Below are 16,590 nucleotides of genomic sequence, written 5' to 3'. Positions count from 1 at the left end.
CATTACTGATAAATAATGCCCATTCGTTATGACCTAAGACAGCTCTGGGAAACGCTAATGAAAACTGATGAACAGAAAGAAAATGGTTCAATATATAAAAGTGCAATCGAAATTTGGAATGTCTTAAACATGAGATGTAGTCTTTCAGCACCGTGTGCATATCTTTGAATTCTGTCTTTGACTTTAGTCCACCCACTGAGGGATGTTTAAACACATGGAATATTGCAAAGATATAGCTGGTCAGCCTGAGAGCTAAATTCCACCAGGCCACAAGGTTTCATTATAAACCTATGCCAGCTCACAACCAGCTGCCATTTTAACTTTACGCCGCCCTTTACATTGCCTTTGTTTGTCAAGTGGAGCCTTTTCTGTCTCAAGAAGCTGCGGTTTTATATTATGATGGTGAAAATGGAGTGTTTGATCATCTGAATTTCAATGCGTTGAAGAGATTATTGGCAAGAAAATTGCATTCTCTGCAGCGACAGGGGCGTAATTCAGACTGCTTTGATGAAATGCTAGACTTCTTTTACACGCTCCTGATGGGTGCGTGCTTCAATTTCGGCTGTTGGCAGTGGATCTTTTATGTGTTTTCTAAATTAGAAAACAAGCATATTGCCAATAACGCAACAATTAGAGCCCTTTCATCTGTTTATTGGCAGGCGCCATCTTAACCCGTAGGTCCCTCACACAAAAGGTGCTGCTAAATATGTCGGTTTCAGCTCGCGTATGTGAATTATTAGATGCGCAGTGTACATAAACGATATTTAACCGCATAAGGTTGACCGTTGTGCTCCTTCTGTACATTAACTGAAGATATGTTAATTGTATTATTCATTCTTCAAATACATTACTAGGGCGGCTTCCACAAGCAACTTGCTCCACAATTTGTGTTGACCAATATGTGTCGTAGTATTATTATTTTTCTGTGTGTGTGGCAATTGTAGTGGAAGATACGCATCAAATGTTGCTAGTGCACAGTGTAGAGATGGATGCCTAAAGAAATACCTAGGAGGGGCTAACCGGCATTGTGTGCATGCATGCTTGGAGTGAGAGCAGCGACCGGAGTTAATGAACAGGTCACACAGGGTAGTTCGCCTCAGTACAGAGAGCATTGCAGCACAACAGTACGTGTTAAGTCCATTGAGCGAAATGGTCTGACGGCCTGCTCTGCGTGCGCGTGCCTCTCGAGAAACGACACCGTCTCCTCACAGCAATTCCCGGGTTAGCGCGTGTCACATCTGTCGGTGTGACTGGCACCATTTCACATAATCAGCCATCAATATTCATCTCTGGGTTTAGAGGCTTGAATGGTATTTCCTTTCTCGGTTCTCAGACACCTCCGTGTTTTTCTTTGCCTGCAGCTGTTGTTATTGCGAGTCATTCGAATGGCATGCCTTCGTTTCATTCCGATTGCAGTAATTGCCTTTTGTTGGTGTTTTTGTAACGAGGTTTGGCATGCTTCATGTGTTCTATCACTTTTAATATATTTGTATTGCACTTCTGCATTTAACATACTGCGATAGATTTGCATGCCTTGGTATTTCCTCATTATTTTATGTCGTTAACAGTTTTCAACCTTGTTGGACCCTATTGAGTCTTCCCAAATCAATCACAGTAAGATGAACAGCTATTACCCAGGAAAACTAACACCACCCAGGCACACGCGGTGATGAGTTACTGAGGACTTGCACTTTTTGCATTACGAATATTGTCTTAAATAGCTATTTCCTTATTTTGCTTTGTTGTGACAAGATATAATCAATTTGTTTGAAGAACTGTTTCTTATTTTCTCTTTAACTTTTCTTGTCTGTTTCTTTTGCAGCACAGTTGCTGGACAGCGCTTCTGCTTATGGCATTTTTATCTCTTTTCCTTTTTTTCCTTTTCAATTACCACAGGTTTAGCCCTTACGAGTGGTATAATCCACACCCTTGCAATCCCGACTCAGACGTGGTGGAAAACAATTTTACCTTGCTAAATAGTTTCTGGTTTGGCGTTGGAGCTCTCATGCAGCAAGGTATACGATTCAGCCTCCTCTTTCTCTGGGCGCCATGTCCCACTTTTTGCTGGGGGTAAAATCTCTCTCGCATACAAGTCACTTGCATGGGTGCCTCTGTGCATGTAGCCATGAAGAAAGCTTTTCGTTCATGTTAATGCATCTAACTGTAGGCATGGTTAAACTTTAATTGAGGATTGTGTAGACACATCAAGTGTTTACTAATCCTACATAGATACATCTTCATCAAATATCCCACCTAACAAAAAATAGTTGCATTACTTCATCAGTCAACAGTAGCTGCAATATAATGAACAATCAAAGCTGTATTAATTTTGCCAAAATCATTGGCGACGAGGCAACAATATTGCTTTGTACTACATGATTTCAATGAAGAAGCCTCAACTCATTTCATACAGATACAGATGTACTATAGTAATTATTGCATGGTTAGACTTTGCAGCTATTATCCTTTGCCAAATATGATGGTTGTATACCGAACACATATGCTTACAATATAGGGTAATGTCATCTTCTAAAATAACTAACAAATGCATTCCATAACTAATATTAATTTTAAAAAAAATCGCATGTCATACAGTGCATGCATTTTTATTTTTTAATGAAGATTCCAAACATAGCATTTGAAAGTTATATAATTAAACTTGTAATGTTCAGAAAATGTCAAACCTGGCAATCGATAAAAAATTATGCTCGCTCAGTCTTTTTAATTAAAAAGTTATGACTATCGCTTGGTTCAACTTTTTTAATTTTAAATATTATTTTTAAGTGCTGCACTTTCTTCAGTATGTCCCTGCATTACAGACAACAAAAGAAAACAGTCCCTCATAAATGCTGCTAAATAATTTCCTATTTTCCTATTAAGTGGTCAGCCAAATTAAATGTCCAGATGGGTGCCTTGACCTACTTAAAATTAGGGCTGGGTGAAGTTGAAGACATTCACCTCCACAAACCTCTCAAAGTATTTTTGAAGTTTCACAAACTTTGTGAAATGTGCAGGTGCTAAAACTAAAGCAGATGTAACAATTTACAAAAAGTATGTATAAGGGAAAAATGAGCCAACCCGACTAAACCTATATTTATTTGTAAGAGAAGTTACTGGCAAGGAAAAAGAGATTTTAGGTTAAAATGTATCCCTCAAATGATTTAGTTATACACACATTTGCTGTAGGGTGAAGTACCTAATATGATATCTGAATTTTTGCTAAGGGCAAAATGTTTGGACTCCTGGGTGAATACAAGCTTTGCCCACCTATACTTAAAATAAATGTACTTTCAAAAATATTTTTTAGACATAAACAGTCATTATGTCATCTCTAAGTAGAGAGAAAAGGGTCTATATCATACTACAGTATTTTCATAAACACAAACGGTTACATGATAGAGGGTCCCGTACATTCCTTGTTGCTGCAGCTTCCCCAGGAAATGGTGGGATATAGTGCTGGTCATGACGTTACCTTGGGTACATGACAGTCAGCCCCAACCAGGCTCTGTTACCTGGGCCGAGGTGGCACTCTGTTTAAGTCCTTGGCTGATATGTGAACTTGTGGTAATTGGGACAAGCTTTGTCTGCAGCACTTTCTATCCCTCTCATGTTTGAACTGTTATCTTTCTGATTAACTAAATGAAATGACATTTGGCTGAGTTGTGTGTACTAGTATGGCAACTTGGGCAATATGGTCATGCCTTTGTGTTCATGAGTGTCTAACTAGTCGGCCATAGGAACCGCTACAGTCGGAGGGTACTTTTCTGTTTCTTTCCTTGCAGAGTCTGGAGAAGGTGTTGGCTGTCATGTCTAACCCGGTCAGCCTTTTCTGTGTGAAACAGCAAGAGTAAGGTGAACTGGCTGGTAAAATGGACAGTTTTCAAATAGTCCAGCTATGATTCCACCTCCTTCAGTGCTATTACATTTGATTTAAAGGCAATTGTTTCAAAGATTGGATCCATTTCTGGAGGAGTTGTTTACAATTACCCATATGGATACTGTATAGTTGAATAGCACATAACTGGTCATACTGAAAAAAGTCTATCTTGCCCTCACTTCGTTTTACTTATGCTGAGTGCACTGTTATAGAACATTATTGGACTGAATGCAAATTCTACAATAGAAAGTTATGACTGTGTGTTATGGATGTCTTACTGTTACATGACTGAAAAATTAAGTTAAGCATGATTTAGAGAGAAGAGCTTGCATGTGTTGAATCCCTATAAAAACTGTAATGTCAAAATAATGCATTTAATAATGCACTGTGAAATTAATACAATAAGGTTATTTTTGTATGTGTCGTGCAAAACAAAGTTGCGATAACCATTTAATTCAACCATCTCAGTCAGTGACCTACTTCAAAATAGTGTGAAAGCCAAATACATTACAATTGGTGAAAGCATTTTCTATAAGCACTAGCTAATCAGGCACTTTCCATTGCAAATATTCATTTTTGTCTATAACATGGCCATCCCACAAAATTACAATCTATTTTAGTGAAAAATGCATGATGGGCTCTGCATGAATGCATTACAAAGACCCACAGAAATGCCTGCCATCAATTGGATTATGGCTTTGAAATTAACTGAACGTGTACAGTTGTTTTGTTGCGGAAAATCCCAAATATTTGCAGCTACTGAAAATGGTCCTGGTGGACTGGCTCTGCTCACATTTGCAAACAAAACCAGATTCTTGTATTTTTCCCTTATCAAAAATAGAACAGTGTAGCTGGGTAGTGGCTTTAAAATCTTTTATGTTGGCGGTGTACATTCGAATACAATGAAGCTGGTTAAATCGAAGCCCAAACTTCTTCCGCTGAACATTTGGTCCAACATGTGAAACGCATGTTGGTGTGTCTGCTGTAGTTACTGCTTACAAATCACCCAAGCTTCACTAATATGCTTAACTACCATTAGTTCCTTCCTTTTGAAATTTAATTAAAACAATTTAAGCAATTTGCTCCAACAATGGCCCTCTGTCAATCAAAAGACCATTGTTGTTCAATTCTCATTAAGTTGAGAGCTGCATTTGTGGTACTAGATGAACAATTTAAAAATCTCTTTATCTGTTTAGGAGCTTGTGAGACACCTTACATGCCAAAGGTGGTGAAAAAGTCTGATGCCACCAATGAACATGTAATTATCGCACATGCCTAGGACTTCTGCTGCAACCTGGTGGTGCATACCACAATACGTTCATATCAAGACCAGTTGAGGACAATATGAATCATAAATGCAATTTAACCCTAGTAGAATGCCAGTTTTATGATCTTCTCTGGTACTGGAAATACCAGTTGATGTTAATGTGCCGGAGTGAAATTACATTTTGAGAAACGTGCATTGTTGATTCCTCAGAAACATTTAAGTCAGACATTGTTACCCTACCAATGACACACTAATAAAAATAATATTCAGAGTATCCTCTGTTCTCTGAAAATGAGAAACTAAACTGTCCAAATTGATCACATTCAGAAGTTTAAATCGTTTCCAAAGGTATTACACTGCAGTTTGTAAAAGTAGAGGCAAATAAAACCGGTTTCAGAAATAATGGAACTGTTCAGTAATGGTACACAACATTTTCAGATAATCACCTTGAAAAGTTTTCAGAAGTTATAATGGGTTCAGTAAATGACTAAATATGGTTCAATTAAAAAAAGAAATGCTGTTTCAGTTTGCTGGAACCATATTGCTTTGAACCTCATAAAAGATCTGCTTAACTCATTTAATTGAATTTGAGCGTGAACAGTTATAAAAACGACCTTAGTGTAGCTTCAGACTATTTCTACTTTTGTCATTTGTTTGCCCTGTGCCTTTAAAGAAAATTAATTTTACTGTTTTAAAATTAAATATCAACGTACACAAGACCTCCTTGCAGCGCTATAAATTTACAAAAGTTTTATGAAAAAAAAAAATTATACTCCCCATCGGTTTATGGTGCAGTTCAAAAATGCATAATCACATCTAGTGCCAACCACATATAAGAGAAAGATCAGCAGGTTTATTCCTCCCATATGATCAATATTTAGGTAATAGTTGCTACTTGGACATTCCAGGTGGCTAACTTTAACAACTTCTGCCAGTTTAAACAAAGCTGTCTAAGTATGTGTGAGAAGTGGAAAGCTTGAGTTTCATCTTGCTTCTGTTGTGCCATCCTAGGGTCATCAACCGAATGTGATGAAATTGACAAAACAAGTAACTCCCACAAAGAAAACGAAATATAGGAGTGCTAGTACCTCTATAAATTTAAAATAAAGCAAACCCACTCTACTAATGACAAAGTACATTGCATTTCTGCATTAAGGTGCTTAAAATGAAATGGCATAACTTTCTCAGCCTTAAGCTTTAAACTCTGTGCCCAAAGGGCTGCGTCAAGGTTGATGCATTCTCTAGGATTCTGTCAGAATTATTTCACTAAACGGTTTTCTCACTTCTACATACCAACCAACATTGTTCCATTTCTTTGGTGCTTTGAGTCCCCCTCTGCAATTTAGAAAAATGAAATCAACTGAACTGAAGAGATTGTCTGTGTTTGGCTGGTTTGATACATATGAGTTTTAATTTGCATTTGGATGTATTGCATATGTTATGGAATGGTGGGCAGCTAAATCATTTAACTTCTCCGTTATAACAACTAATCTTGTTTATTTCCTTATGCAATTGCCTCATCTTATTCCTTGAATTCCACTAGGTTCTGAACTTATGCCCAAAGCACTCTCCACTAGGATAGTTGGAGGCATTTGGTGGTTTTTCACACTCATCATCATTTCCTCATATACTGCTAACCTCGCCGCCTTTCTGACAGTTGAACGCATGGAATCGCCCATTGACTCGGCAGATGACTTAGCGAAACAAACAAAAATCGAGTATGGAACAGTTCAAGATGGAGCGACTATGACATTTTTTAAGGTATGGCTTTTAATTTCAACACTGCTGACGACATTGCTAACGATTAAATTAGCTTTGTAAAACAACAATTAGAATTACAATGCTAATCATAAGTAATACAATGTGAACAAAGACTTATAGTTGTGATTTTAAAGAAATAACTAAAAATCCCCCGGTCTCTAAAACCAGCAAATAAGTGAGTATTATGCCACATACTTAGTGACAGGCTTTGGTCTGGGGCACTTGAAATAAATTATCAATTTGACCCTGACAAATAATTTATGTCATTTTAACTTTTTTAACCACTGAGTAATGTCTCAATTTAGAAGGCCCTATTCATAAAAAGTACCAAATCTGTACTTGCAGAAGTATACCAGTGTATGGTTGCAGATCTGCTACTTTTTGCTGTTCACTCACATTCCCAGAAGTAAGCCTCTAAAGCTGTTTCAGGCGTAACTCTCCAGCTATACTACTGGGAATGTCATATAACGTATACCAAGGGTTCAGAATCCCCCTGTGCTGATGTCGGCGTAGTGTAGAATTCCTCACAGTGAGGTAGAGTTTTGTGCAAATGAATGTTTTTTCCTCCGTGGGGCAGTGCTTAATTTGAGCCGGTGGTTTCCCGTGCTGGGCACCAGCACTTAATTGTCAACACCGGCTCCTGTGACTGTGCCAGAAGTTGGCACTGTCTGGCTGATTTAGAGAAGACCACAGCAATAGTTAATTATTAGTTCAATATACAATAAAATAACTATTACCTGCCACCCAAGCCATTCTTATTGCTTTGGGGGCCTGAAATAGTCTGGATTGTCACACTTGTAGGAGTGTGATGGTTAGTAGTTGTGTTGTTACAATAATTGGCAGCAAAGCATGGGCAGTGTGTGTCTTCCTGATAAAACCCTGGTTCTTAATTTTTTACAAATTAAGCACTTTTGTGGGGAAAACATTTTTTACCTTAGAGAAAGCCTTTCCTCGACACTTCCAGGGCGATACGCCCTGTTTCCTATTGAGGAAGGGGTTACTCCACTTCTTGTTTGAAGTATATCTCCAACCATTTAAGAATGGGAAGTGGTAAGATCACAGTTTGCAATTGCTCACAAACATACATGCTTGTGGGCTTTCCCAACCTCCTCAAGCAAACCAATGTATGAAATGTAAGAAGAATTGTATAATGTTTTTTTAATTGTAAGTTTTTAGTAACTGAACAATACATTTTTCATTCATTCATTCATTCATTCCTAAAGCAAACCATGCCTTTAATTCACCCAGTTGTCACCCCTTGACTAGGATTTATGACTGCAGATTTCTCCACAGCCATTGTGGACAAATCTCCTGCAGTTAATCCATCTGTGCGCGCAGGAATCCCTTTGTGGATTCCTGAAAGTCTTAAATGGAGGTATTCTCTGGGATAAATATAATTCTTGTGAGTAGGATCCACAATGTTAAACATTGAAGGCAGATCATTATAGTACATTTATAAATACTTGTGTGAAAGCACCGCTGCAATCATTCAACTACTCTGTTGAAGAACAGAGTTGAGTTTTCGTAAAAACCACTGCACATGAACTGCAAAACTATTATATGTAAATTTAGTTCCTGCCTATTCAATGCTGAAATTTTAATGATGTGACTGATTTTACCGCTTTACTACATTTGACTTGCAGGCTTTGTCAGTTTCATTGGACTTTCATTGCATTACACACTTTGCAAATTGGTTGTAAATTCATGCACTATAATGACATTATACATTCAGACGCGATTGTGCTGGCTTTAATAGTGATTCCGTTGGTAACTTTGATAGGCTCTGGGGCATAAGTAATAGAACCATAAAAATCATCTGTGTGTTGGCAACCAGGTAGTAATCTAAAAACTATTCTAAAACTAGGCTAATCACTTATTTGCAGCAAATTGTTCAAAATGTTTCACTTACTACAGAGGTCCAGAGTTGGAGAAATAGAAGAGGACATTGCATCAACATGTTTTACAGAAGTTTTTGAATATACACTTTCACTAAAAAATTCTATATTAAGTTACACGCTTTTGAAACTATCATACATGGTGTTGAGCTGAAAGCAATGGAGTTCCTGTGATTGTGACTTGATAATAGGAATGTGTTATTGTTTAGTGTTCTTACAATTTTGATCTGTTGAATTGTTCCAACTACAAAATAAGGCCCTCATTTACAAGCCAATTGACGCCCCTGCAGCTCAATGAGCTTGCCCATATTTACAAGGCCATGTAAAGTCACCTGCATGACTTTTCATGGCCTTGTAAATATGGACACATTTTACTCATTACTCTGTGTGAAAGGGGCATTTCATGGGTGTTGCTGTGGTTGTTCCCAATCAACATCCATGGAACCTGACACATTCCCTGATGTACAACGTTTTGTAAAGCTAGGTATGCTTCAGAATCCTACACCTTCCCAGGGGAGGTGTAGGAGTGGCGCAATGAGGAGAAATACTTTATTACTCCTCTTTTTTCCTCTTTCATTGTGTGCTGCAGAATACAGCACACATAGAAAGAGGAACATGCCATCAATGATTGTTTTTGTGCAGGAAGGTGTCTCTTCCTGCACAACACTAATCATCCCCTCAATGCAGTCACCCATACAACTTGATGCAAGAGTGTCTTTGTTGGCGCAAGGCTGCTGTTTGTGCGCCAGCGCAAGGGAGATGGACAGGAATACGCCATATTTTGTAGATACAGCAAGCTCCCGCCCTTTTATTTTGACGCACTGCAGCACAGCAAGAAGACTTGCTGCGCTGACGTACACCAAAATATAGTGAATGATGCCCTAAATATTTATTATTCCATTTAGAAAACCTCTGCATGTGATATTGCAGCATTTTACTAGGGTTTGGATACTTCTTTATCTGTTTTTTAAAATGTTCATTTTTCTGCATAGTGAACATTACTGGTATACTCCTGGAAGAAGTCAGATGGGTCTTCCCCAATTGAACTAACAAGCTCTTATTGCTCCTGTTGTGAGTGTATTTTGTGTATCAGCTTTTATTAATTCGATTAAATTGCCCTACCAAGTTCTTATTGCTCCTGTTTTCTGTGTATTTTGTATCTTAAGAAGTCACCCTACTGTTTGGCTGGGTCAGTCAGCATATGCAATTTTATGTTCTTGCTTGTAGAAATGCAATGAAAAGATTTGTTAAAAAAAATAATTACTGGTATAGATTTCTGCACATGGTGATACATTGCTTTACCAGTTTATAGATTTTTTGATTTCTCCACCTACAAAAATATTTTCTGTGAGGGAAACTCCTTCTCTTACCTCTAAGTTAGTTTTGGGTGAATACTCTACCCATTGTCCAATTAAATTATTCTTTCTTCCATCCACCCACCCTTGACAGTAGGAAATCTGCAAACATTTTGCCGGTAGGGATCATTTGCAAAATGTTTTGTTAAAATCCACATATTTTTTATTATATTAGTGTTCATCTTTTGATAGGGAAACTGCGAGGCAGCACTTCGCAAGTTCTTCTTTTAAATTGGGACCACACATTTGTGAGCAACATTTTGACCCTTGCAAAAGAAAAGACACCGTTCTATGAATCGAGTCCTTAGCCAACAATGTACATAGTACATATTATATTACCCATACACTTACAATTATGTATCCTTCCATCGGGTATCTGCATTTATTCCTGGAAAATTATTGGTCTTTTTTGTAAAGCTCCTCCCCAATAAAAACATTATCATAGAAGTCAATAATCTATGGATAGAAGACCAGTTTGAAAATCTGTTTCAGAGCTGGTTAAGACACAAACTTGTCGTTTTGCCTTGTTTTATTTCAAATGGTGCATGGCCCAACTCATATGACAATGCCTTGACCTTGAATTCACTCACAGCACTTAATCATGCAGCTGTAGCCTTGATTTGAGCTTTTTGTATTCACTCCTTTCATCACCAGCCACAGGTATTATCATCACTGTCATGTCAAACTGGTGATAACTCCAGGCTCAGTTTGAGAAAAGGAAATGGAAGAAGAGAATCAACATCTTCATCAGTTGGCAAATTTAAAGCATCCTGTTGATGGTGAGCGGAACTCATTTCTTACTGTCGTCCAAGACGGTGTAGTGACCACTCTTGGCAAACTACAACGGTGCTAGTGCAGCAAACAATAGTTTTTTTTAACATATGGTAGAATGCCATAACATAAAGCACACTTAAGTAGCACTTTTCTGGATGACACAGATAAAGTCGTATAAAATATCCAGAGTATAGAATACTGAAACCAAGTAATGTGCACAAAATGACATACCATGCCAAATGCATAAACAATTTTCCAAACCTGGTAGAGTAGACCAAAATCTTTCAAGAAATGTACAATAAGTAAGAGTTGGAAAATGAAAAATGCATCCTGTACATCCCATCAGCAAAATTAATATTTGGTTGACTTCTTTGAAGCTAATTTTACAAATCCATCAATCCATATTTAACAACCAAAGAAGTCTCTTTATAGACTTTCTGTCCACTATCTCTATCCTGCTCCTTTTCATCCCTCACCTGGCTCTTGGAAGAGCAAATGCTAGACATGATCTAGAATAAAAGGATTCAAACGCCCGGTGGAACCCTGTCCATAGACTTACACAAAGAAAGGCTATGATTGCATCTGACTTCACAAGTCTACTGCATACCTCAATTGTAAATGGCTCAGTAGCTGACCATGTGAAAGATGCGTCTTAGTCCTTCTATTAAGAAACCAATTGCATACCAAGAGATGCTGTTCAAGTACAGCCCTCCCATACAGAACTAAAGTCCAGGCAAAATATATCACCAGCCACTAGTATGGGTACACTGAGTAGAACCCCTTTCTAAATGTTCTCGAATCATGATTCAATCTCTTAAGATGCACAGGCTCATCACTAAGAGAAGAGTTGCTAATGGCACTTGATAATGATCAGCAAGTGCTTCTGATCCTTCTTGACCTCTCCGCTGGCTATGATGCTTGAAAAAACGTTGTCTTACTGAGCATGTTCAGAGAAAGGGCAGGGGAGTCAAGCAAGAGCCCTCCAATAGATAGTTTCATGCAAATTAAAGTGAATGTATTTTGGTTCTTCTGCACAGTGCAGTGCAAAAGGTTACTATCCGGTAGTCTTTTCACATATAATTTCTGATACAGCGGCACACAGTGTATTTATTCCCATTAAAGTGACCTCAGACTTACAGCTAGATTCATCAAAGAAAAATGGGCTCGCAAAGGGCCAGATTCTGAGAATCTGGCCCTTTGCGAGCGCAATTTTTGGCATTTGGAATTCATCATCCCAAATGCAGAAATCGCTAATTGCGAAATCGCGAAATTGCGAGGAATTACATTTAAGGAATCTCTATTTGAGATTCCTTAAATGCAATTCATTAACCATTTTTAAATTGCGAATTCGCAATTTTTGGCCGCTATTTACCGCAAAGTCAGACTTCGTGGTAAATAGCGAAAACTTAGAAAAATGCACTTTTGTGCATTTTTCTAAGTTGGATGTTACACACACATATGTCCTTTGGACATGTGTGTGCGCAACATCAGTCTACATTGACATTTCAGGGGTGCTACAGGGTGTCTTTTGGACACCCCTGGCACCCTTGAAATCGCATCCTTATTTGCGATTAGCAAATTGCTAATCACAAATAAGAAATGACTCCCCATTCATTCCTATGGGCCTTTAGGCCCATAGGAATGAATGGGTAGTCATTCCTTATTTGCGATTAGCATTTTGCTAATCGCAAATAAGGAGGCTGTAGGAATCGCAATTTATTTTGAGATTTCTACATGAATCCCGATTTGCAAGTCCTTAATAGCGATTCCTTAATAATCGCTATTAAGGACTCGCAAATCGGGACATTGATGAATCTGGCCGATTGTATGCAAAGATTCATTATGTTGTTACAACACATAGCCCAGACATGGCCATCTGTAGCTGAATTTTATGTATTTTCTGTTGTGTGAGCTGTAATCAAAACACACTGCCTACCCCTCACCGCCAGGGTTTTTCGCCATTGAAAGTCACTTTTACACAAATTGAGGGGCAGATTTACACGAAACTAAAGCATCTCTGCATTATAGCAGAGATGCGTTAGTTTCCTTGCGCTGCGCCAAAAAACCCTTGAACCACCATGGATGCGTTGCATTTACAAAGCGGTGCACCATGGTGCAAGGATTGAAAGATGCATCACGTATCTGTTGACGTAAAGGTCATGCATTGATGGAGTCGTGTCGCAAGCATGACGCAACTCCAGCAATGCTCTGGCAGGGCTATACTTTTTGTGCTGCGTCACTCCTTATGCCTGCTTCAAGCAGGTGTAAGGTTTTGATGCAGTGGTGTCCTAGAAGTGGTGCAGCGAAATCTTGAAGATTTTCACGGTGTCAATTTTACGAGGCTTTCCTGTGTAGAAACGCCCACCCTGCATACAATATACCTGACGCAGGTATAATGTGGCTTAGGACTTTACAGTGTGACGCATCTCCCTAGATGCGTCACGTTGTAAATGTGACGCAACGCGGCTCATTGTTTATGCCGCCTCTGTGTCACAAAAGTGACGCGATTGGCTTGTTATCTGCCCCAAAGTGGCTAAGTTATGTCAACTCTTAGAAAGATATTATTCAGAGGCTTCATGCATGGCTTCAATTATGATAAATGCATACCACAGTATAGTATATCTGGTCACTGTCTCTAGTCACCTCTGATAGAAGGAGCATGAATGAATAAATGAATGAATGAATGAAGGTGACTGGAGAATACCTGGGTAGATGAGAAATTAATAATAGTAAATCTGATGATTACCCTTGAGTAAATGAGATAGCTGGAACACCTACTGACACTTTTTCCATGGGTGCTGCAGAATGCAGCACACTTAGAAAGAGGAACAACAAGGAGAAATATAGATATTTCTCCTCGTTGCACCTCTGCCAAGAAGGTGTAGCATTTTGACACATTCCGACGTCTACCAGTATTGGTATATCTGAAATTGTGCCAAAATCCGTGGGTGGATTCGTGGGAACACCCATGCTCCACCCATAGAATGCATTCCTAGGGCAGAGTAATGCAAGACAGCGACTTTTGCTGCCTGGCATTACTCCAGATTTACCAAGTGCTGCAGGGCCACTCCAGGTGGCATTGCGTTGCTTGGTAAATCTGACTTAAAGATTGCGTTGCCATTGCGACACTATGCTTCTAGCATGGCAAGGCTGCAGGCTATAGCCGCAGATGCCTCCATGAGGGCAGATACCCTCTCTGTGAGGTTCTGCTGAATGGGATTTTCTGCTGTAGAAAAGCTCTTTGCAGGTAAAACCCAAATCTTCACCCTACCTTTAATGCACCTTTGTCAGATTGGTGTGACAGTTTGGTCTCTTCAGGAGATCTTTGGTCCAAAAAGTTTCTATGCCCCAGATTTCAGTAGGTGTTAGGAGGAATAGACTTTGACACAGCACAGTCTTACAGAAGTCAGGAACAGCACTTGGGGGCCAAGACTCACTCTAGCAGATGCCCCCATCAGGATCCAAGGTATGTCCAGTTGGAATTGACTAGCTGGGCAGTTGCAGGAAAGGCCTTCTGTAGCTTGCTGTGTCTCTATAGCTTGAACAGTGTGTCAGCCTTATGACTATTGGAGTCCATTTCCGTGTCCTTTTTTCAAGAGGCAGAGCAGGTCCAGTTCCTAAGGGCTCTTATCATGTCTCAGACAGCTAGTTCAGTCCTCTTTTTATCTTCCATAGGTCCACTTGTGTTCTAAGGAGGATGCTTTGGATGCCACATGTGCCTGCCACCAACCTGTGGGTTGGGGAGACTCCTGAACGCTCTCTAAACAATAGTGTAAAAGTTTCCCCTGAGCAGAGCTTGTGTCACCCCAGAGCTGTGGCCATGGCAATAAGCAACTCCTCCTCTGTGGTCACTCTAAAGAAGTTCTGGGGGCAGCTACTCTCCCACTTGGATTTGTGTCTGCCTGACTGGAGAGACAAATGTAGGGCCTGCCCAAGTGTTAGCTAACTTTTGGCTGTGACAGGGTAGGTCTCTTTGAAGTCAATAAAATTCCTGGGTATATTCCATTGGCCATGCTGTCAAGGGAACAACGCCATCTCCACACTCCCAAGCTGTTGTCCTGCTTTGGGAGCAATTTTCAAACCTCTACAAAGGGGCTATTCAGCTGCAAGTTGAAAGTTGGAGCTCATGCAAATGAGCGAACAGAGGCTTTAGGCAGGGAAAAGATAACTTTCTAAAAGTACCATTTTCTTACTAATTATTAAAATCTGATTTTTCCATTAAATTGAATTTAGAATACTTTTTACAAAGAGTCTTTGAATCAGATTTCTAGCTGTTTCCTAGCCCAAAATTACTGTAGATGCACATGGTGTGAATACTCCTGCCATTGATTGTTGGGCTCAGATGTGTACAACTTGCTTTAGTTCGACAATGTGTTTTTTGAGTCACGAGGAACAGTGACTTCAACCTATCTCTGGTAATGTGCATGGGCATCTGCTGCATCGTTGAATTGTTTTTTTTATTGCCGTTGGGTGGTATGTGTCTGTGTGAGCTCCAGTTCGTTGCCATGTGGTAATCTCAATGGGCCATCAGATCCGTTACTCACTAAGGGAATCAACAATCATACATGCTGGTCAGTTCCAACCTCCGCATACTCCACCTCTGTCTGTTTCTCAGTCGATAACGTCAACGATACAGGGCTCAGCCCCTGGAACCACCATCACTTTGATGACCGAGAATGTGCACGTGATGGAAAGGACCCATTTCATTTCTGTTTTAATGGCCACACAACATATCTGTGGGCAGACTTGCAAAAAAGTTTACAAACTCTGTTTGCCCCCTGATCATTAAGAGGACTCTTGCACAGCGGGCCTCATGTTTAAAAACAAAAAGCTGCTTCTGTATCAACTGCCACGGCACATCGCTTCAGCTTCCATGGTGCATCATTGGGAGGAGGAAGATACTCCTGACCTCTTCAGAGAACAGGACGATCTTCATGGCATCAAGATTGAGGAGGCTTTTCACCAGAAAGTGTGGGTTCATATACCAATGCCAAAGCACCGGTGCGCCCAGCAGGACACCGCCCACTGCTGAAGGTTGTCAGTGAGAACAAATCTCCTGCATACCACTCACCTTAGGCAGGCACAAACATTGAGCTCTTGTTCCTTATCAGAGCCCTCTAGTCCACCACTGCCTCATGGCCAAAGTCAGCCCCAAACATCCAAGCCAGACCTGACGCCCTAATCTCAGTCGGCACCAAAGTCATCCTCGAAGCCAGCATTGACATTGACGGCTGCCACTGAGCAGCCCAGAAGAAGCCCCCACAGCTTCAGTCGTAGCCGATGCCCACTGACCCAAAGCGCTCTGAGTTGAGACACTCGGAACCACCGTCTTGGAGCCGAGACTTACTGAGCTGCAGCACTTGGAGTTAAAACCCACTGACCCAAAGCATTCCTCAGTGCCTTCAAGCTGTCCCCATCCTTGGATCTCTCTAAACCGTGATCCACTGCTTCCTCCTCCACTGCCTAATTGTGAACAGCCAATCCTCAATGGTTTCAAGAACACCTCAATGCCAGGCAACTTCTTATCCACATACAGCCTGGAATGGGTCGGATCCTGGCCAAGCCTCTCCAAGCATGCAAGGATTTGGTTTCTCACAGGAGGAAATTGACTTTTTAGGACACCCTTAATGGAGCCAAAGTTAAAGAAGCCTCTGCGTCATG

At 40.0% G+C, this 16,590-nt stretch overlaps 1 protein-coding gene across 1 annotated transcript in view; it reads left to right on the top strand.

Moving 5' to 3' along the window:
* GRIK2 (glutamate ionotropic receptor kainate type subunit 2) overlaps positions 1–16,590 on the top strand; it is a 1,496,154-nt gene that overhangs the window by 1,033,241 nt on the left and 446,323 nt on the right. Inside the window, exons 12-13 of the mRNA XM_086926667.1 lie at positions 1,897–2,015; positions 6,688–6,905. Of these exons, the coding sequence (XP_086782793.1) occupies positions 1,897–2,015; positions 6,688–6,905 (337 nt within the window). The remainder of the gene's footprint in view (positions 1–1,896; positions 2,016–6,687; positions 6,906–16,590) is intronic.

Source organism: Lissotriton vulgaris, chromosome 6, assembly GCF_964263255.1.
Source record: "Lissotriton vulgaris chromosome 6, aLisVul1.2, whole genome shotgun sequence".
Taxonomy (NCBI): domain Eukaryota; kingdom Metazoa; phylum Chordata; class Amphibia; order Caudata; family Salamandridae; genus Lissotriton; species Lissotriton vulgaris.
Note: the sequence above shows the minus strand (reverse complement) of the source record. Positions and strands in the feature narration are given on the sequence as shown.